This window comes from Salmo trutta, chromosome 22, assembly GCF_901001165.1.
Source record: "Salmo trutta chromosome 22, fSalTru1.1, whole genome shotgun sequence".
In the NCBI taxonomy this organism is placed as follows: Eukaryota; Metazoa; Chordata; class Actinopteri; order Salmoniformes; family Salmonidae; genus Salmo; species Salmo trutta.
This window is the reverse complement of record NC_042978.1, coordinates 6,699,303-6,712,754: the sequence shown is the minus strand read 5'-3', so window position 1 is coordinate 6,712,754 and position 13,452 is coordinate 6,699,303. Positions and strand designations below refer to the sequence as shown.

At 44.6% G+C, this 13,452-nt stretch overlaps 1 protein-coding gene across 25 annotated transcripts in view; it reads left to right on the top strand.

Annotated features, from left to right (window-relative positions):
- Positions 1-13,452, top strand: part of LOC115157974 (receptor-type tyrosine-protein phosphatase S) — a 280,182-nt gene that overhangs the window by 206,166 nt on the left and 60,564 nt on the right. For 16 of the 25 annotated variants that reach the window (XM_029706364.1, XM_029706362.1, XM_029706373.1 and 13 more), the window contains 4 exons: positions 374-567; positions 2,012-2,038; positions 3,297-3,414; positions 12,012-12,605. The exons of 6 other annotated variants lie outside the window; for them this stretch is intronic. In XM_029706364.1, coding sequence (XP_029562224.1) covers positions 374-567; positions 2,012-2,038; positions 3,297-3,414; positions 12,012-12,605 — 933 coding nt within the window. The remainder of the gene's footprint in view (positions 1-373; positions 568-2,011; positions 2,039-3,296; positions 3,415-12,011; positions 12,606-13,452) is intronic. 3 more of the 25 variants (XM_029706384.1, XM_029706379.1, XM_029706371.1) reach the window with 1 other exon arrangement.

The window sequence follows — 13,452 nt, the reverse complement described above, 5'->3', positions numbered from 1 at the left end:
CCAGTGCGGTGCACAGTAAAAGGCAGGATGCCAAGGCCTCACATAAAGGCTTTCCATTATGTCTGAGAGACAGGGGTTTAACCGGAGACCGGCGACACAGAGTAGACACTTATTGGGAGGTCAGGTTGTGAGGGAGAGAGCTGTGTAGTACAGTTTTGTGTGCTTGAAAGGTTTGCCCCTACAGTCTGGTGGGGGGTTATGTGTGCAGACTGCAGAGTTGAAGTTTCTAGTCTATCTGGCTGTCAGGGGAATAGCTCTTGTAGTTTTTTGTGTAAGTGTGCTTATGCCAGATCGATAACCTGTTCATACCATATGAGTGGACTATGCTGTCGCAGTGTTTTAACATTGGCCCTATCTTCTTTTCTACCCACAGTTCCAGGGGCTCCTCCTCGGCGGGTCGAGGTGGAGGTGCTCAACTCCACGGCGCTCAAGGTCATGTGGCGCTCCCTGTTGCCGGGGCGACAGCACGGCCAGATCCGTGGTTACCAGGTGCACTATGTGCGCGTGGAGAACGGAGAGTCGCGCGGTCTGCCTCTGATCAAGGACGTCATGCTAGCCGACGCCCAGGTATGATCCAGCCAATCTAACCAATTCATTGTATCAAGCTGTCCTATTGGAATGACACACTCTTATGGGGTGACATGAGAGCCTATGTAAAGATTAGTTAAATTCTGTTTGGTAGTGTAATAGGAAAGAAAAATGGTCACGGGTACAACAAACTGAAGAGGAACCTGAAGACCTTCGTTCTGTGGTCTTGTTTTGTGGAAGTGTAAATGCTACACATTACTTTTACATTGTGTGCTACGATATGTACAATACGTGTGCTCTCTCCTTTTTTAGTTTATAATTTCATGTTTCTGCAATATTCCTCTCCTCTGCCCTCAACAAATAATCACACCTTCCTTCTTTCACTTCCCCTCCTTTTATTAGGGCTGTATAGACCCCACTTTAAGAGAACCTCAGTGGTCCACTTCTTGAAAAGTGTGATTGCACGGCTCGTATCGAGCACAGCAACTCGGCACAAAATGGCTGATTATAGTATTCTGAGGCTGGAAAACCAAAATTGGCATGAAAGCATTTTAGAGAAAAATTGTCCTCCCTGAAAGCTAGAATTATAATGGAAGCCGGCACAATGGTTGTTTTTTTACAAAGCCTCTGTCAACAAAACAGTGTAGGAAATACACAAACTATTTTCGGTGTGCTGTGTCATCATACAGTAAATTACAGCTTTGCACCACTAGGACAAACAAAGCAAAAGTACACAAACAAACTGAACATTTATCCCCAGAAGTCTATTAACATATCTATTTCACAATGTTTTCAAGCAACATTCATAACGTGTGGTCTCTTCTTTCACAGGTCTTTCTTGTAAAATAGACTTAAAATAGAAATAAATGTTTAATAAAAATAACCTTATTATGACAGGCTGTTAACAAATTGTTAATGGTTCAGCCAAAGTTTGGATGTTTTAGTAATCTAAGGCCTCCTGTGGCTCAGTTGGTAGAGCATGGTGTTTGCAACACCAGGGTTGTGGGTTCGATTCCCACGGGGGACCAGTACGGAGAAAAAAATGTATGAAATGTATGCATTCACTACTGTAAGTCGCTCTGGATAAGAGCGTCTGCTAAACGGCTAAAATGTAATGTAAATGTCTTTTATACGTTTAATTTGAGTCATCCAACTTGGCGGTAATGCACTGTTATTATAGTAGATATAGTAACCTCATGAAAAAAACCACTGTAAACAGCCCCCATAGACTTCAGTTCACACCTCTTCCCTAGTCTCAGCTGCTCTCCCTAAAACAGACTAGCTTCTCTCTCTCCCTCTCTCTGGTCTGACCTGTTCTGACATGTCTGTTGCTCTCACCCTCTTCTCTACCTCCTCACAGCACGCTCCCCTCTCACATTCCCCTTCTCTTGACTTCCTCTCACATTCCTCTTTCTTCCCTCTTTCTCTCTCTTTTAAAAATTGCTCTCTTTCCTGCACTCTCCTCTGTATGGGGGGGGGGTAGTGGGAAACGGACGATACAGCCGAATACGTGAGTATATTTGGAGTCGCCAGAGTGCTACTGTGTAGTTGAGGGGTTAAAAAGCACTGGGTATTGCATCACCCCAGCTATGTTCACATGTATAAGAACGACCGGGCTTACATCATCCTATTCAATAGAGCTTTGATATTATGGTGCTTTATCAGTAACGCCCTAACACTATATATTATAAACAGGCTCTCTCAAGTTAGCATAGCCTATCCGGTGCTACCTATCTCCAGTGTTGATGTCCTAGAGAGAGTAAAGGCAGAATTCATAATGCTAATTAGCTGTGTGGATGATGAGACGGTGGCTGATGCAATATCTGGGTGCTGCTTCTCCCTGTGCCTGGACTGCTTAACGCTACTACGTGCTACTGTGTGTTGTTGTGCTGTGTGTCGTGTCGTGTTGTGATGGTGCGTTTTGTGTTGCGATTTTTGCTGTTTTTCTTTTACTTTGCCGGTGCCACGCCTACGATTGAGTGTGAAATAAAAACAATATGTCATCCGTTAATCAACGGTCACATTGTTTAGACAGTTATTTTTTTAAGTAAATCTTAACATGAATGATATAATGTATCATCAGAGTCTTGAAATCTAAAATGGCTTCCTCATCATCATACTTCCTCAAACTCACCCGATTGACCCTTGTGTTTATCAACAATTCCTTCCTGACATACTTTGAGTCTTAACGTTTGGCCCCGTTCCCCAGTTTCATAAGCACTTGCATGATATATGTGATATTGGCGCTGCCATCTTTGGTGCGAAAACAGTACATAATGTCCTCTCTTTACCGGCGCTGACCTCTCCATCTCCCAGCTGACCAGTCTGAAAACATCCTGCATTCATTTAGCTAGCCAGGCCCCTCTACTGAAAGATTCATCAGCATTGATCGAAGATTCCTCTCTCTCAAGAGCACCAGAGAAAATAATGGCTGAAGGAAAACTGCATGCGCCAGCCATGGTGCATAAATGTTTTTTACTGTGAGCGTAACTTGGCTAATGCCTCAGATAATGTATATCCTTTTGCCTCCTTATCATATGCATCTTGTAGCTTTGGAGAGTAGTAGGATGTTTAGGAAGCAGTAGGATTAGCAGGATTCAACCTGCAAACAAAATGGAGGACAGAAAGCATTCTATCCATCTTAGAGGTCAAAATCAGCAGAACATGATAAAATAGTAAGAGAAGATGGTTGGCTGCGGAGTTGGTGATGGTCATATGTTTTCACCAGTGTTCTGATATATTGTTTGTCTTCTTCCTGTTTCCTACAGGAAATGGTCATCGGAGGGCTCCAGCCGGACACCACCTACTCCATCACAGTAGCTGCGTACACCACCAAGGGAGATGGAGCACGCAGCAAACCCAAACTGGTGGTTACCAAAGGAGCAGGTCAGTCTTTCATACAGTTTATAATATCAGTCTATATAGTACCACAATTTTGCCGTCTGGTTTGCTTAATATAAGGAATGTGAAATAATTTATACTTTTACTTTACCTTTTGATACTTAAGTATATTTTTGCAATTATATTTACTTTTGATACTTAAGTATACTGAAAACCAAATAATTTTTTACTTTTACTCTAGTATTTTACTGGGTGACTTTCACTTTCATTTTCTATTAAGGTATCTTGACTTTTACTCAAGTATGACAAGTGGGTACTTTTTCCTGCTCATGACATATATTACAATGCATTAGTACTGCGTCATAATTCATTACACCTGTAGGCTTTAATCTACCTTCCCTATATTGGAAAGAAAATTACCATTCAAAAATTTCTCGATGAAACGGTTGTGGGTTTATTGAGAAAGAAAAATACACATTTTGAAAGACAGAGACAATCCTATTTGATTTGAACCAGGGTACTTAAGCCTCTTTAGAACCCAGAAGGCTTAGCTACTGTGAACACGGCCTAACCCTGCAAGACTGGAGAGCCGTGAAAGCCCTCTGAGCAAATATGGGGCCGTCAGGGCTAAGATATGAGGCTCCTTTGTGTGTGCATCCACGCCAGTCCGCTTCACGGCCTTCAGACACTCAATATACACACGCTCGAAAGCAGACACACACCCACACACACTCTCACACAAACACACATACGCCTCATATGACAGGTCCTGATCTTGACAGGTGTGCCTATCGCAGGTGTCAGGTAGTGTGACGGGTGGCAAAGGGCCTTGGTACTGTCACTGCTCTCCTCCCTCCCTTGTCGTTCCGCGCTGACTGATCACTCACTCCATCCATCCCTCAAAGCCATCCCGCTTTCCCTTTTTATTACTGAAGAGCGGAAAAAGGGCTTACGCGGCCCCAAATAAATAAATTAGCGTGAGGAAGAACAAAAAGAAAAGAAGAGAAGCCTCAGCCCCTTAGGAGGTAAAATAGGCTTCCTATTCCTCTTTCATGTGACAGTGGAGCTACCAGCTCGGCCATGGGGCTTAGTCAAATCGTGGTCCAGACGGTTTGCATGGTTTTCTCAGGCCCATTTCAGGGAGACATTGTGCTGTCAGACAAGTTAAGCCCCTGCCTTGTACTTTGATAAAGCAAAGGCACAGATGGGAGGGAGGGCCCTTGCAAATGTTTACACCAGGGTTTCCCAAACTCGGTCCTCGGGACCCCAAGGGGTGCGCGTTTTTGGTTTTTGCCCTAGCACTACACAGCTGATTCAAATAATCAATTAATCATCAAGCTTTGATAATTTAAAACAGCTGTGTGGTGTTAGGGCAAAAACCAAAGTGTGCACCCGTTGAGGCCCCAAGGACAGCCTTCCCTGTAGCTCAGTTGGTAGAGCATGGTGTTTGCAACACCAGGGTTGTGGGTTCGATTCCCACGGGGGGCCAGCACAGTAAAAAAATAAAAAATAAAAAAAAATGTATGAAATTGTATGAAATGTATGCATTCACTACTGTAAGTCGCTCTGGATAAGAGCGTCTGCTAAATGACTAAAATATAAATGTAAAAATGACAGAGTTTGGGAAACGCTGGTTTACAAATATACACACACACTGGTGCATGTTAAGTGTGTAATGCAAATGCATGTGAAAAGAGTGAGTGCACACACACAGGAAGAAAGACTGGTTTTAATCTTTCAGAAGGGCAACTAGACTCTTATGACAGCAAAATAAAGAAATGGTAAGTTGATGAAAGTAGGACTATGTCAAACTCTTAATTCTTGGTTCAATCGATAATGCCTCAAACTCCATCAATACAAACATTGTGAAAATCAAGGATAGAATAATTTCATCCAACTCAAAGGGGTTGGTCGATCAAGTCAAGATCAATGACTTTTCATGTTACAGCCAGCTACTTGTGTGTAGGTGTTGGAGTCCGCTGCTCTGTCTTTCAGCAACATACTTTAGTCTAAGACTGCCATCATTGAAGTCAATTGTGTTGAGGAGGGGCACGAGGGGCATTGTACAAAACAAAGTTATCAGCGATTGAATCGTCTCTTACCAATCAGAGTATCAAAGCCAATGACGACTTTTCAAAACCCCGCTTTACCCACGTTGTGTTCCGGCTCTGGCCCAACCCATCAGTTTCTGGACTAATCAGACGGCCCGAATGTGTTCACATTTTTTGAAGGGTCGGGGAGGTACTCAGACCCAGACTCATTGCGGAGAAGAAACTGACGTCTGTGGGCGTGGCAGAGCAAGGAGTCTTGGTAGCCGGGCAAACATTACTTTGCTTTCCTTGTGTTCATTAACCAAGTAATAACAGCTAGATTTATAGAAGTTGGTGGTGTGTGACGTCACCTTGTCTATTCAAATCGCCTTCGGGCTCTAAGGCCTTCATGGTTGATGTAAGTTGAATTACTTTGAAAGAAAGGGCCAGACATGTACATCAAATTGAAATTAATGGTTTTGTGCGAAATGCAACAAAAAAAAAGCCAGCAATTACATACAACAGAGCTTAGAATACTCCAGTCCCTGGCTATTCAGAACAAGGGACAGTTCGAAATGTATGGGTGGGGGTGGGCTGGTCCAACTCAAGGTCTCATGAAAAAAAATGCGCCCCCCCACACATAAAATATATTTTCGCATGACCCCTTGTACTGTATAAAGAAAATTGCACACCCTCCTCCCTCATAGAATAAACTTAAAACAATGTTTACGACCACAAGTAACAATAACTGTAGCGACCCTGTGTTTATAAACGTGGATATCGACTTTTCCACTTCGGCATGCTTTTGCTGCACATTTGATGACACACAGTGCTACGGGCCAGAAGGTTGAGGGGTCACCGACTACCGCGTACAAGCTCATTCTCCTTGCCTGTTTCATTAGGCCTACACTACGATCAGAGCCGGCTGCAGACAATGATCAGCTAAGGGTAATTTAAATGCCTTATTTATAATTATATAAAATATATGCAACAAATTTTCCTCCAACAGGTTTCTGTGCCAATGCACCACAATCAATATACAAAGCATACCGACTTTGGGCTCTTCAATATCATGGTTTGCGTTTTCAACAATAAATAGACTATGTCAATCTCGACAAACAGAAAATACAATCCCTCCCTACCTTGTAGGTCTAGCCAGTATTGAAGGCTTCACTTGATCTCTGAATGTCATTAAACTTTTTGGTGTTTTGTAACAGATGTCTCGTTCCATTCATCAAATGGCCACTGCATAGTTTGGTTTGATTGATTGATTTTATTTGTCAGTAAAAAAAAACATACATACATACATATATATATATATATATATATATATATATATATATATATATATATATATATATATATATATATATATATATATATATATATATATACAGTACAAAGATTTTTTTTAAGTGACCGGGATTGCACAATAAAGTCGGGACTTATTTCCATTGTGGGCCCAATTTTTTACAAACAGGTGAATACATATACAATCACGTAGATACACATTACAGAGATACAGACCAAAAAAAGTTTATCCTGTACACATTAGCCAGCTTTTTACATTATTTTTAGTATGGCTTTGAGTTGCTGTGGTTGTGTAGTGGTCTGGGTGTAACTGGTGTAGAGGAGTCAGGCGCAGGACAGCAGAGATGAGTTACACAAGTAACTTTACTCAAATATTCCAATAACATGTCGTAATACCGAGCCCACAATAACGGACCGAACATGCATAAAACAATCACGCACAAAAACCATGGGGAAAACAGAGGGTTAAATAATGAACATGTAATTGTGGAATTGAAACCAGGTGTGTAAAACAAAGACAAAACAAATGGAAAATGAAAAGTGGATCGGCGATGGCTAGAAGGCCGGTGACGTCGACCACCGAACGCCGCCCGAACAAGGAGAGGGACCAACTTCGGCGTAAGTCGTGACAGGTAGTTTGTTCCAGTCAACAGCACCGATATATAAAAAATGTGTCCGTACCAGATAGACTCGTATATTTAAAACAGTGAATTCTAGAGCCTCTGTCTCTGATTTGATGCTGGTGGACATCTCTAACAAATGAAAAATAGTTGGATAGGTACTGTACCTGGGGGCTGAGTCCATGATCTGGACCATACCAAGTTGAATTAATACTACTCTTTTTTTCTACAGATAGCCAGCCTAGCTGCTTAAAATGCTCAACCTCCAGATGAGTATGAGGTGGGAGTTAAGTACAATTCTTACAAGCTTGTTTTGGCTGGTAGCTTATTCTTTAGATGTTTGGGGCTGCTGGTGAACCATGATGTGCAGGCATAATCAAAGTGACACTGGACTAGCGCATTTGCCAGAGTCTTTTGGGTGTTTACAGTATAGCGTAAGCAAGCAGATGAGGACATTTGGCTAGGTTTAAACAAATTATATAGTAAAACCTGCAAACGAGTGAATGTAAACCAGGGGGAAAAAACGCCGTACCCTCCCCTGTACCCAATTTAAAAAAACACACACAACACTCCTCAAAGCAAAGTTAGACAAGTTAGACAACCCTCCCCTATTTTGGACCCCCCACACACATTTTGAACTGTCCCTAACTATTCATAACAGTAAAATAAAGAATACTAAAATATATCCATACTGTACTACACTTTAAAATAATATACTGTATACAGAAGGACATTACTCTGTTCCATTAAGTCCATTAACATTCCAGGCCACCAAAGGCCATTTCTCCTCCCACTCTTAATAGTCAGAATTTCTCATTAGTCTTCATCCCTCCATCTTCCCCCTCCTCCTCTTCATCCTCCCATCCCATCTCCATTCTCCCGTGAGGTGAGCAGATTGCATGTTGGCGCTATAACGCTGAGCCGAGCGGGGAGTTTATTTTAATCCCGGGATGCCTGGACAGGCCCCGGAATACACTGGGAAGAAACCGTCTGGATGCCACTAGCCCTCACAGACCGCCTGGCTATTCCTTCTCCTAATTGGCTACTTAGCACAACGTGTGGTGATTGCACCAAACCTAAGCTTGTAGCACCTCATATTTATGGCTTTCCTTCAACTATCTTGATTTCTTCTGTCTTTTCTGACTTAAAATAGATGTTAAATGAATGTAATGATTCTTGTCAACTGTCTCTGGTGGGCCACTGACCCACCCACTTAGTGGTGTGCATTCTGGTAGCCTAATGGGTTCTTAAATGAACGTTGGTGAAATGTCAGCATTGTTTGAGCGGAGACTTTACATTTTTGGGGTCAGTGTCAAGCATAGTGAAAAAAGAAGAGAGGAAAATTAAGATGGCAGAGTTTACAGAAGGTATTACAGAAGACCTTTGCTGTCAAAATAGCTGAATCTCCAAGCGTGGCCAAGGCGATTTTTCATCACCACAGCTAAATTAAGTATATGTGGGGAAGCATTTTCAATTATGTTTGCCCTCTAACGCTGGTCAGCTCGTGCCACCTTCGACGCCTGATATCAATTGGATGCAAAAATGCAGCGGAGCACTTTTGGAGTGCCTTAGCCAGTGTACAGTAGAGTGAGAAGGGCCCACGACCCCTGATATATCTCTCTAGAAGTTGCAGGTTAACCACTAACATGCTGACCACACGCCACGAGCGTTGGAAAATAACTGTACACGTACATGTTATTCAATTATTGCACCAACACTGCTTGCGCATGTCAATGAGTGTCTGCGTAGCCAGCCGCTAAAATAGAACTTGGTTCTATTTGTGACGCTTGATGCGCTGCAAGTCCCGCCTCTCCCATCTCCTCATTGGTTTTTAGGAGCATATACCCACGTGGGTGATTGAAAGATGAACTGAGGTCCACACTCCAGTCCAGTTTGTAGTGGTAATGCACCATAAAGTTGGTTGGCAACCGCCATATAAAGTCCAAAGAAGAAGAAGAAGAAGCCTGAAGGAGGTTCAAACTTATCTGTGGATTAATTGTCGGAGTAGAGGACCTTGTACATTTCAGGTAAAATAACAACCCAATGTTTATATCCCAGGACAAATTAACTAGCAACAGCAAGCTAGCTAGCTAAATTAGCATAAATGTTTAATTGTCACCAAATTAATATAGCTGGTTTAGAGTTCATTTTGATATTTCAACCTGCGTGTCCTGACCGCGTCTGGTGTGGGTGGACAAAATCAACATGCGCGCTCGCAGGCGGTCTGGTCAGCATGTAAGAATGCTGCCATTTTTTTACTTTCACTTGGCACATGCACACACGTACCCACACGCTCTTATACACAGACACACATGTTACTTCTCTTTAGGGGGGATTGCAGAGCAATAGAGAGAGTGTGTTGTCTTTGTGTGTGTGTGTACGCCCATGTGTGTTTTACTACTGTGTGTGTGTGTGTGTGTGTGTGCGCGTGTGCTTGTGCGAGAGGAGAGAAAATGAGTAGGAAACCCAATCCACTACTCAATCAAGACGACTGTGTGTCAACAGCGGCCATTATAGCCAGCCCTGATGGGAAACGTGCCTCTAGCTCCACTGGGAGGGATTGAGGGAGGCCAAGTGGAGAGGAATGGAGTGATGGAAGGAGAAAGAGGGATGGAAGGAAGGAGAGGGGGAGGTGTCCGCATCCCCCCCCACTCCTCCCTCGTTGTCCCCCCTTTGCGGCAGATTGCTCCCAGTCCCATGTCGCCTTCATCATGAGGACTCGTTCTCACCCCCTCCTCCTCTTCCTCCCTCCATCCTCCAGTTTTCCCTTAGCACCAACCTGCTTTCTCAGTTAACCCCAACTACCCTTTCCTCTTCATTTACAGTAGTCCCTAGCCTACCCTGTAAACACACACACACACACACCTCAGGCCAATTATCTCGGATCTTCTCATTGGGGCTTACTAAGCAGTGAATGTGAGGGGAGTCAAGTTTAAACAAGACAGGCTGGTTGCAGGGCTGAAGTTATAGTTTGTTAGCGGGGAGTAATAGACGTATTCATCTCGCCGCTGTTTGGAGGCTGCTGCATTTCCATTACTGTTCCAACTCAATTTGCCCCTGCCCAGAACAGGCCCATTAACAAGAAGGAACAAAGTGGATGGGTATATGGGGAAGTGGGGTAGATGTGAGTTGTCAATTGGTACGGGAGCCTGTGTGCGTGCTACACAGTGCCTAAGAGCGGGTGTACAAGAGTGCACACATACAGTAAATGTGTCGGCAGAAACCAACACACACACACTGAAACACACACACACACATAGCATTGAGGTAGATATTGTTCCAGCCAGGGAGAGGGAGGGAGCCATGGCTCCAGACAAATGTTTGGCTTCTCCAGATTGGGCCCTGGCCTGGGCGAGAGGCCAAATTGCCCTGTGTGCAGCAGGGATGATGTACGGGCAGGAACTGTCCGCTGAGCTGGGCTAAATCACGAGGCACAGTGCATACACAACCCACACACACATAAGCATGTACGCACGTAAATGGCAGAAGTACTTGCATTGCAGAGTAGCCTAACACACATGTACACAAATTGAACTTTTGCACCTAATGAGTGTGTTGTGTTGGAGCCTGTGTGTGTGTGTTTATGATTGAGCCTGCGTAGTAGTATTTCGGGGATAGCATTTTGGTAGCGTTTTTGGGAGTCAGGTGTATCAAGTGAAAGATCACATCTTTTGCCTCATGTATTTTCATAGACAACATTGGATGACTAGTCTGGTGTGGGACCGCTGTGCTAAGACGGGACTGGAGTGCAATTTCACAGCACTCATCTCTCACTAAGCGCCGCTCACTTCTGAGACAAAGCCTCTGTGTTGACACTGGCTCTGTCACACTGATGGGACCACTAACTAACGGAGAGTTACACAGAGAGGAGAGCCATCCACAACCCCGAATCTGGGTCACTGAAGTAGAACGTCTAGACTACTGCATCATCCAGTCTATAGCTCATCCAGTCTAAAGCCTCATATCTAGAGTTGATTATCTCTTATCTTTCGCACTAAAACTTTGAGAATACTTTTTTGTAAGAGAGTCACGTCACAGTTAGCCTGGGTGCCAGTCTGTTTCTGCCAAGGCTTGACAATGACAATGGAGTTGGCCAAGCACAAACAGATCTGGGACAAGGCTACATCACAGTCACTTTGAGTTCCAATTCCCATTTGTACGCGCTTCTACTCGTCAATGCTGAAATGAATTGAATATCAATTCGTGAATAGGAGAAATGGCTCATTGTTTCTGTTGAGCGGGCCTTTGAAGCTGCAGTTGAATTTCATGTAATTATCGGAATTGACTGAGTTCAAATGGACTGTAGGTCTACTGGCCCAACAGTATGTCGTTGAAAGTGTAAAGTAGTCGCAGACAAAACGGATTTAGTGGTCTGTTTCTACTGATTCTGTTCTTGCATAACCTTTCATCTGCCGAAAGAAAATGTTTTTTTGCCCCACTAAAAGGCACATTCCATTCGTTAATGAAGAAAACGAGTTTATCTCATACCAAACATACACCATTGTCCTCCCGAGCAGCCTTAATCTTGTCCACAATGTTACAGCACAGTCTATTATTTGTTATTGACGTACCTAGATGTACAAGCCACACACCGTTCTCGCTCTTCAAAACAAATCTTGTTTGACCTCCTAGAGTAAAATATAAATGGATAAAAGTTTTGTTTGTTTGCTTTCCTCAACAGTGCCTGGGCCGCCCTATCTGTCAGTGGCTCACGATTCGGAGACGTCGGCCGTGGTGCGCTGGGATGCACCCGACGTTATGATTCCTGGCATGGAGCTGCAGGGTTACAGGCTTCAGTTTGGCCGTAAGGACGTGTCCCCCCTGGCTACTCTGGAGTTCACCCCCCAGGAGAGGCAGTACACAGTGGCCAGCGTCCATCGCGGTGCAACCTACCTCTTCAAAGTCCAGGCTAAGAGCCGAGGGGGCTTCGGGGAGGAGGCTACGGCCGAACTGCATGTGCCTGAACAAACACCCCAAGGGTACCCCCAAATCAGCGAGAGCTCCAACGTGACCTGCTGCTCGGTAGAATTGGCATGGTCGCCCCCGGTGCTGGCAGAGCGCAACGGGGACATCACGGAGTACACACTGGCGTACCAGGAGACGGGCGTGGGGGGCGCACCCCGGGAACTCAGCCTGCCCGCCATCCAGTCCAGCTACGTGCTCAACAGCCTAAAACCCAACTCGGCGTACGACGTGAAAATACGCGCGCACACGAGTGTAGGTCCAGGGCCCTACAGCCCGCCGATCCAGTATCGGACTGTGGCGTTTGAGACAGGTATGGCTTGCCTGTTTCTCTCCCAACCCGGGGGAAAAAACACAAAATTGAAAACAACAAGCAACAACACAAAAATGAAACCAACTTCCCCCCCCAACCACCTTCACTTCTTCTCCACGACAAAAAAATCCTAGAACCTAAAAAAGTTTGCGGGGGACACTCACTTCACTAACCCAAAGGTAAAACCAGTCAGTAAGTTACAGTCAGTCAGTTTGAAAAAGGGGAGGAGACGCGGCGTTCCAAGGTAAGTGCCGGTTGGTCAGACACCTTGCAGTCTCCTTTCAACCCTTTGCAGCCACACAGCTAATGCAGCCTCACACACACACACACAATTTGCAAAGAAACTAAACAAAGGTAGGAACTCAGTGTTTCAGTCAAGAGTTCGTTTTAGTCCATTTCCGTTAGCAAGTGCAAGACTTTGGTTCCTTATTTCTGTTGGTTTTCAGTTTGTTTTGAGTCCCCCTCTCCTATTCTGTCCCCCCCCCCCCCTCCCACTATGGTAAGGTTTGTGGCATGGCATCCCCCCGATGCACTGCTAACGACTGTCGGCATGCTGTGTTTGGGTCTGTCTTTGTGCCCGCCAGGCAGCACATCGTGGGCAGTGCCAACTCATGCTCAGAGTGCAGAGATGGTTGGCGCCAGAACCACAAGGGTGAACGACTCCTGGTTTTCAATGGGATGGGAGCGGGCAAAGTGGGATAGTTACTAGTAGAAAGATGTGGTGGTCAGAGAGGGGTTGGCACTGCCCGGGTGGCCAGCCAGCGGGCACGTCCGTGCTCCATGGGTCCGTACTTGTCCATGAGTCTCCCGTGCTGTGTGTCTAACCAATAGCGTTGCCCCCTTCACA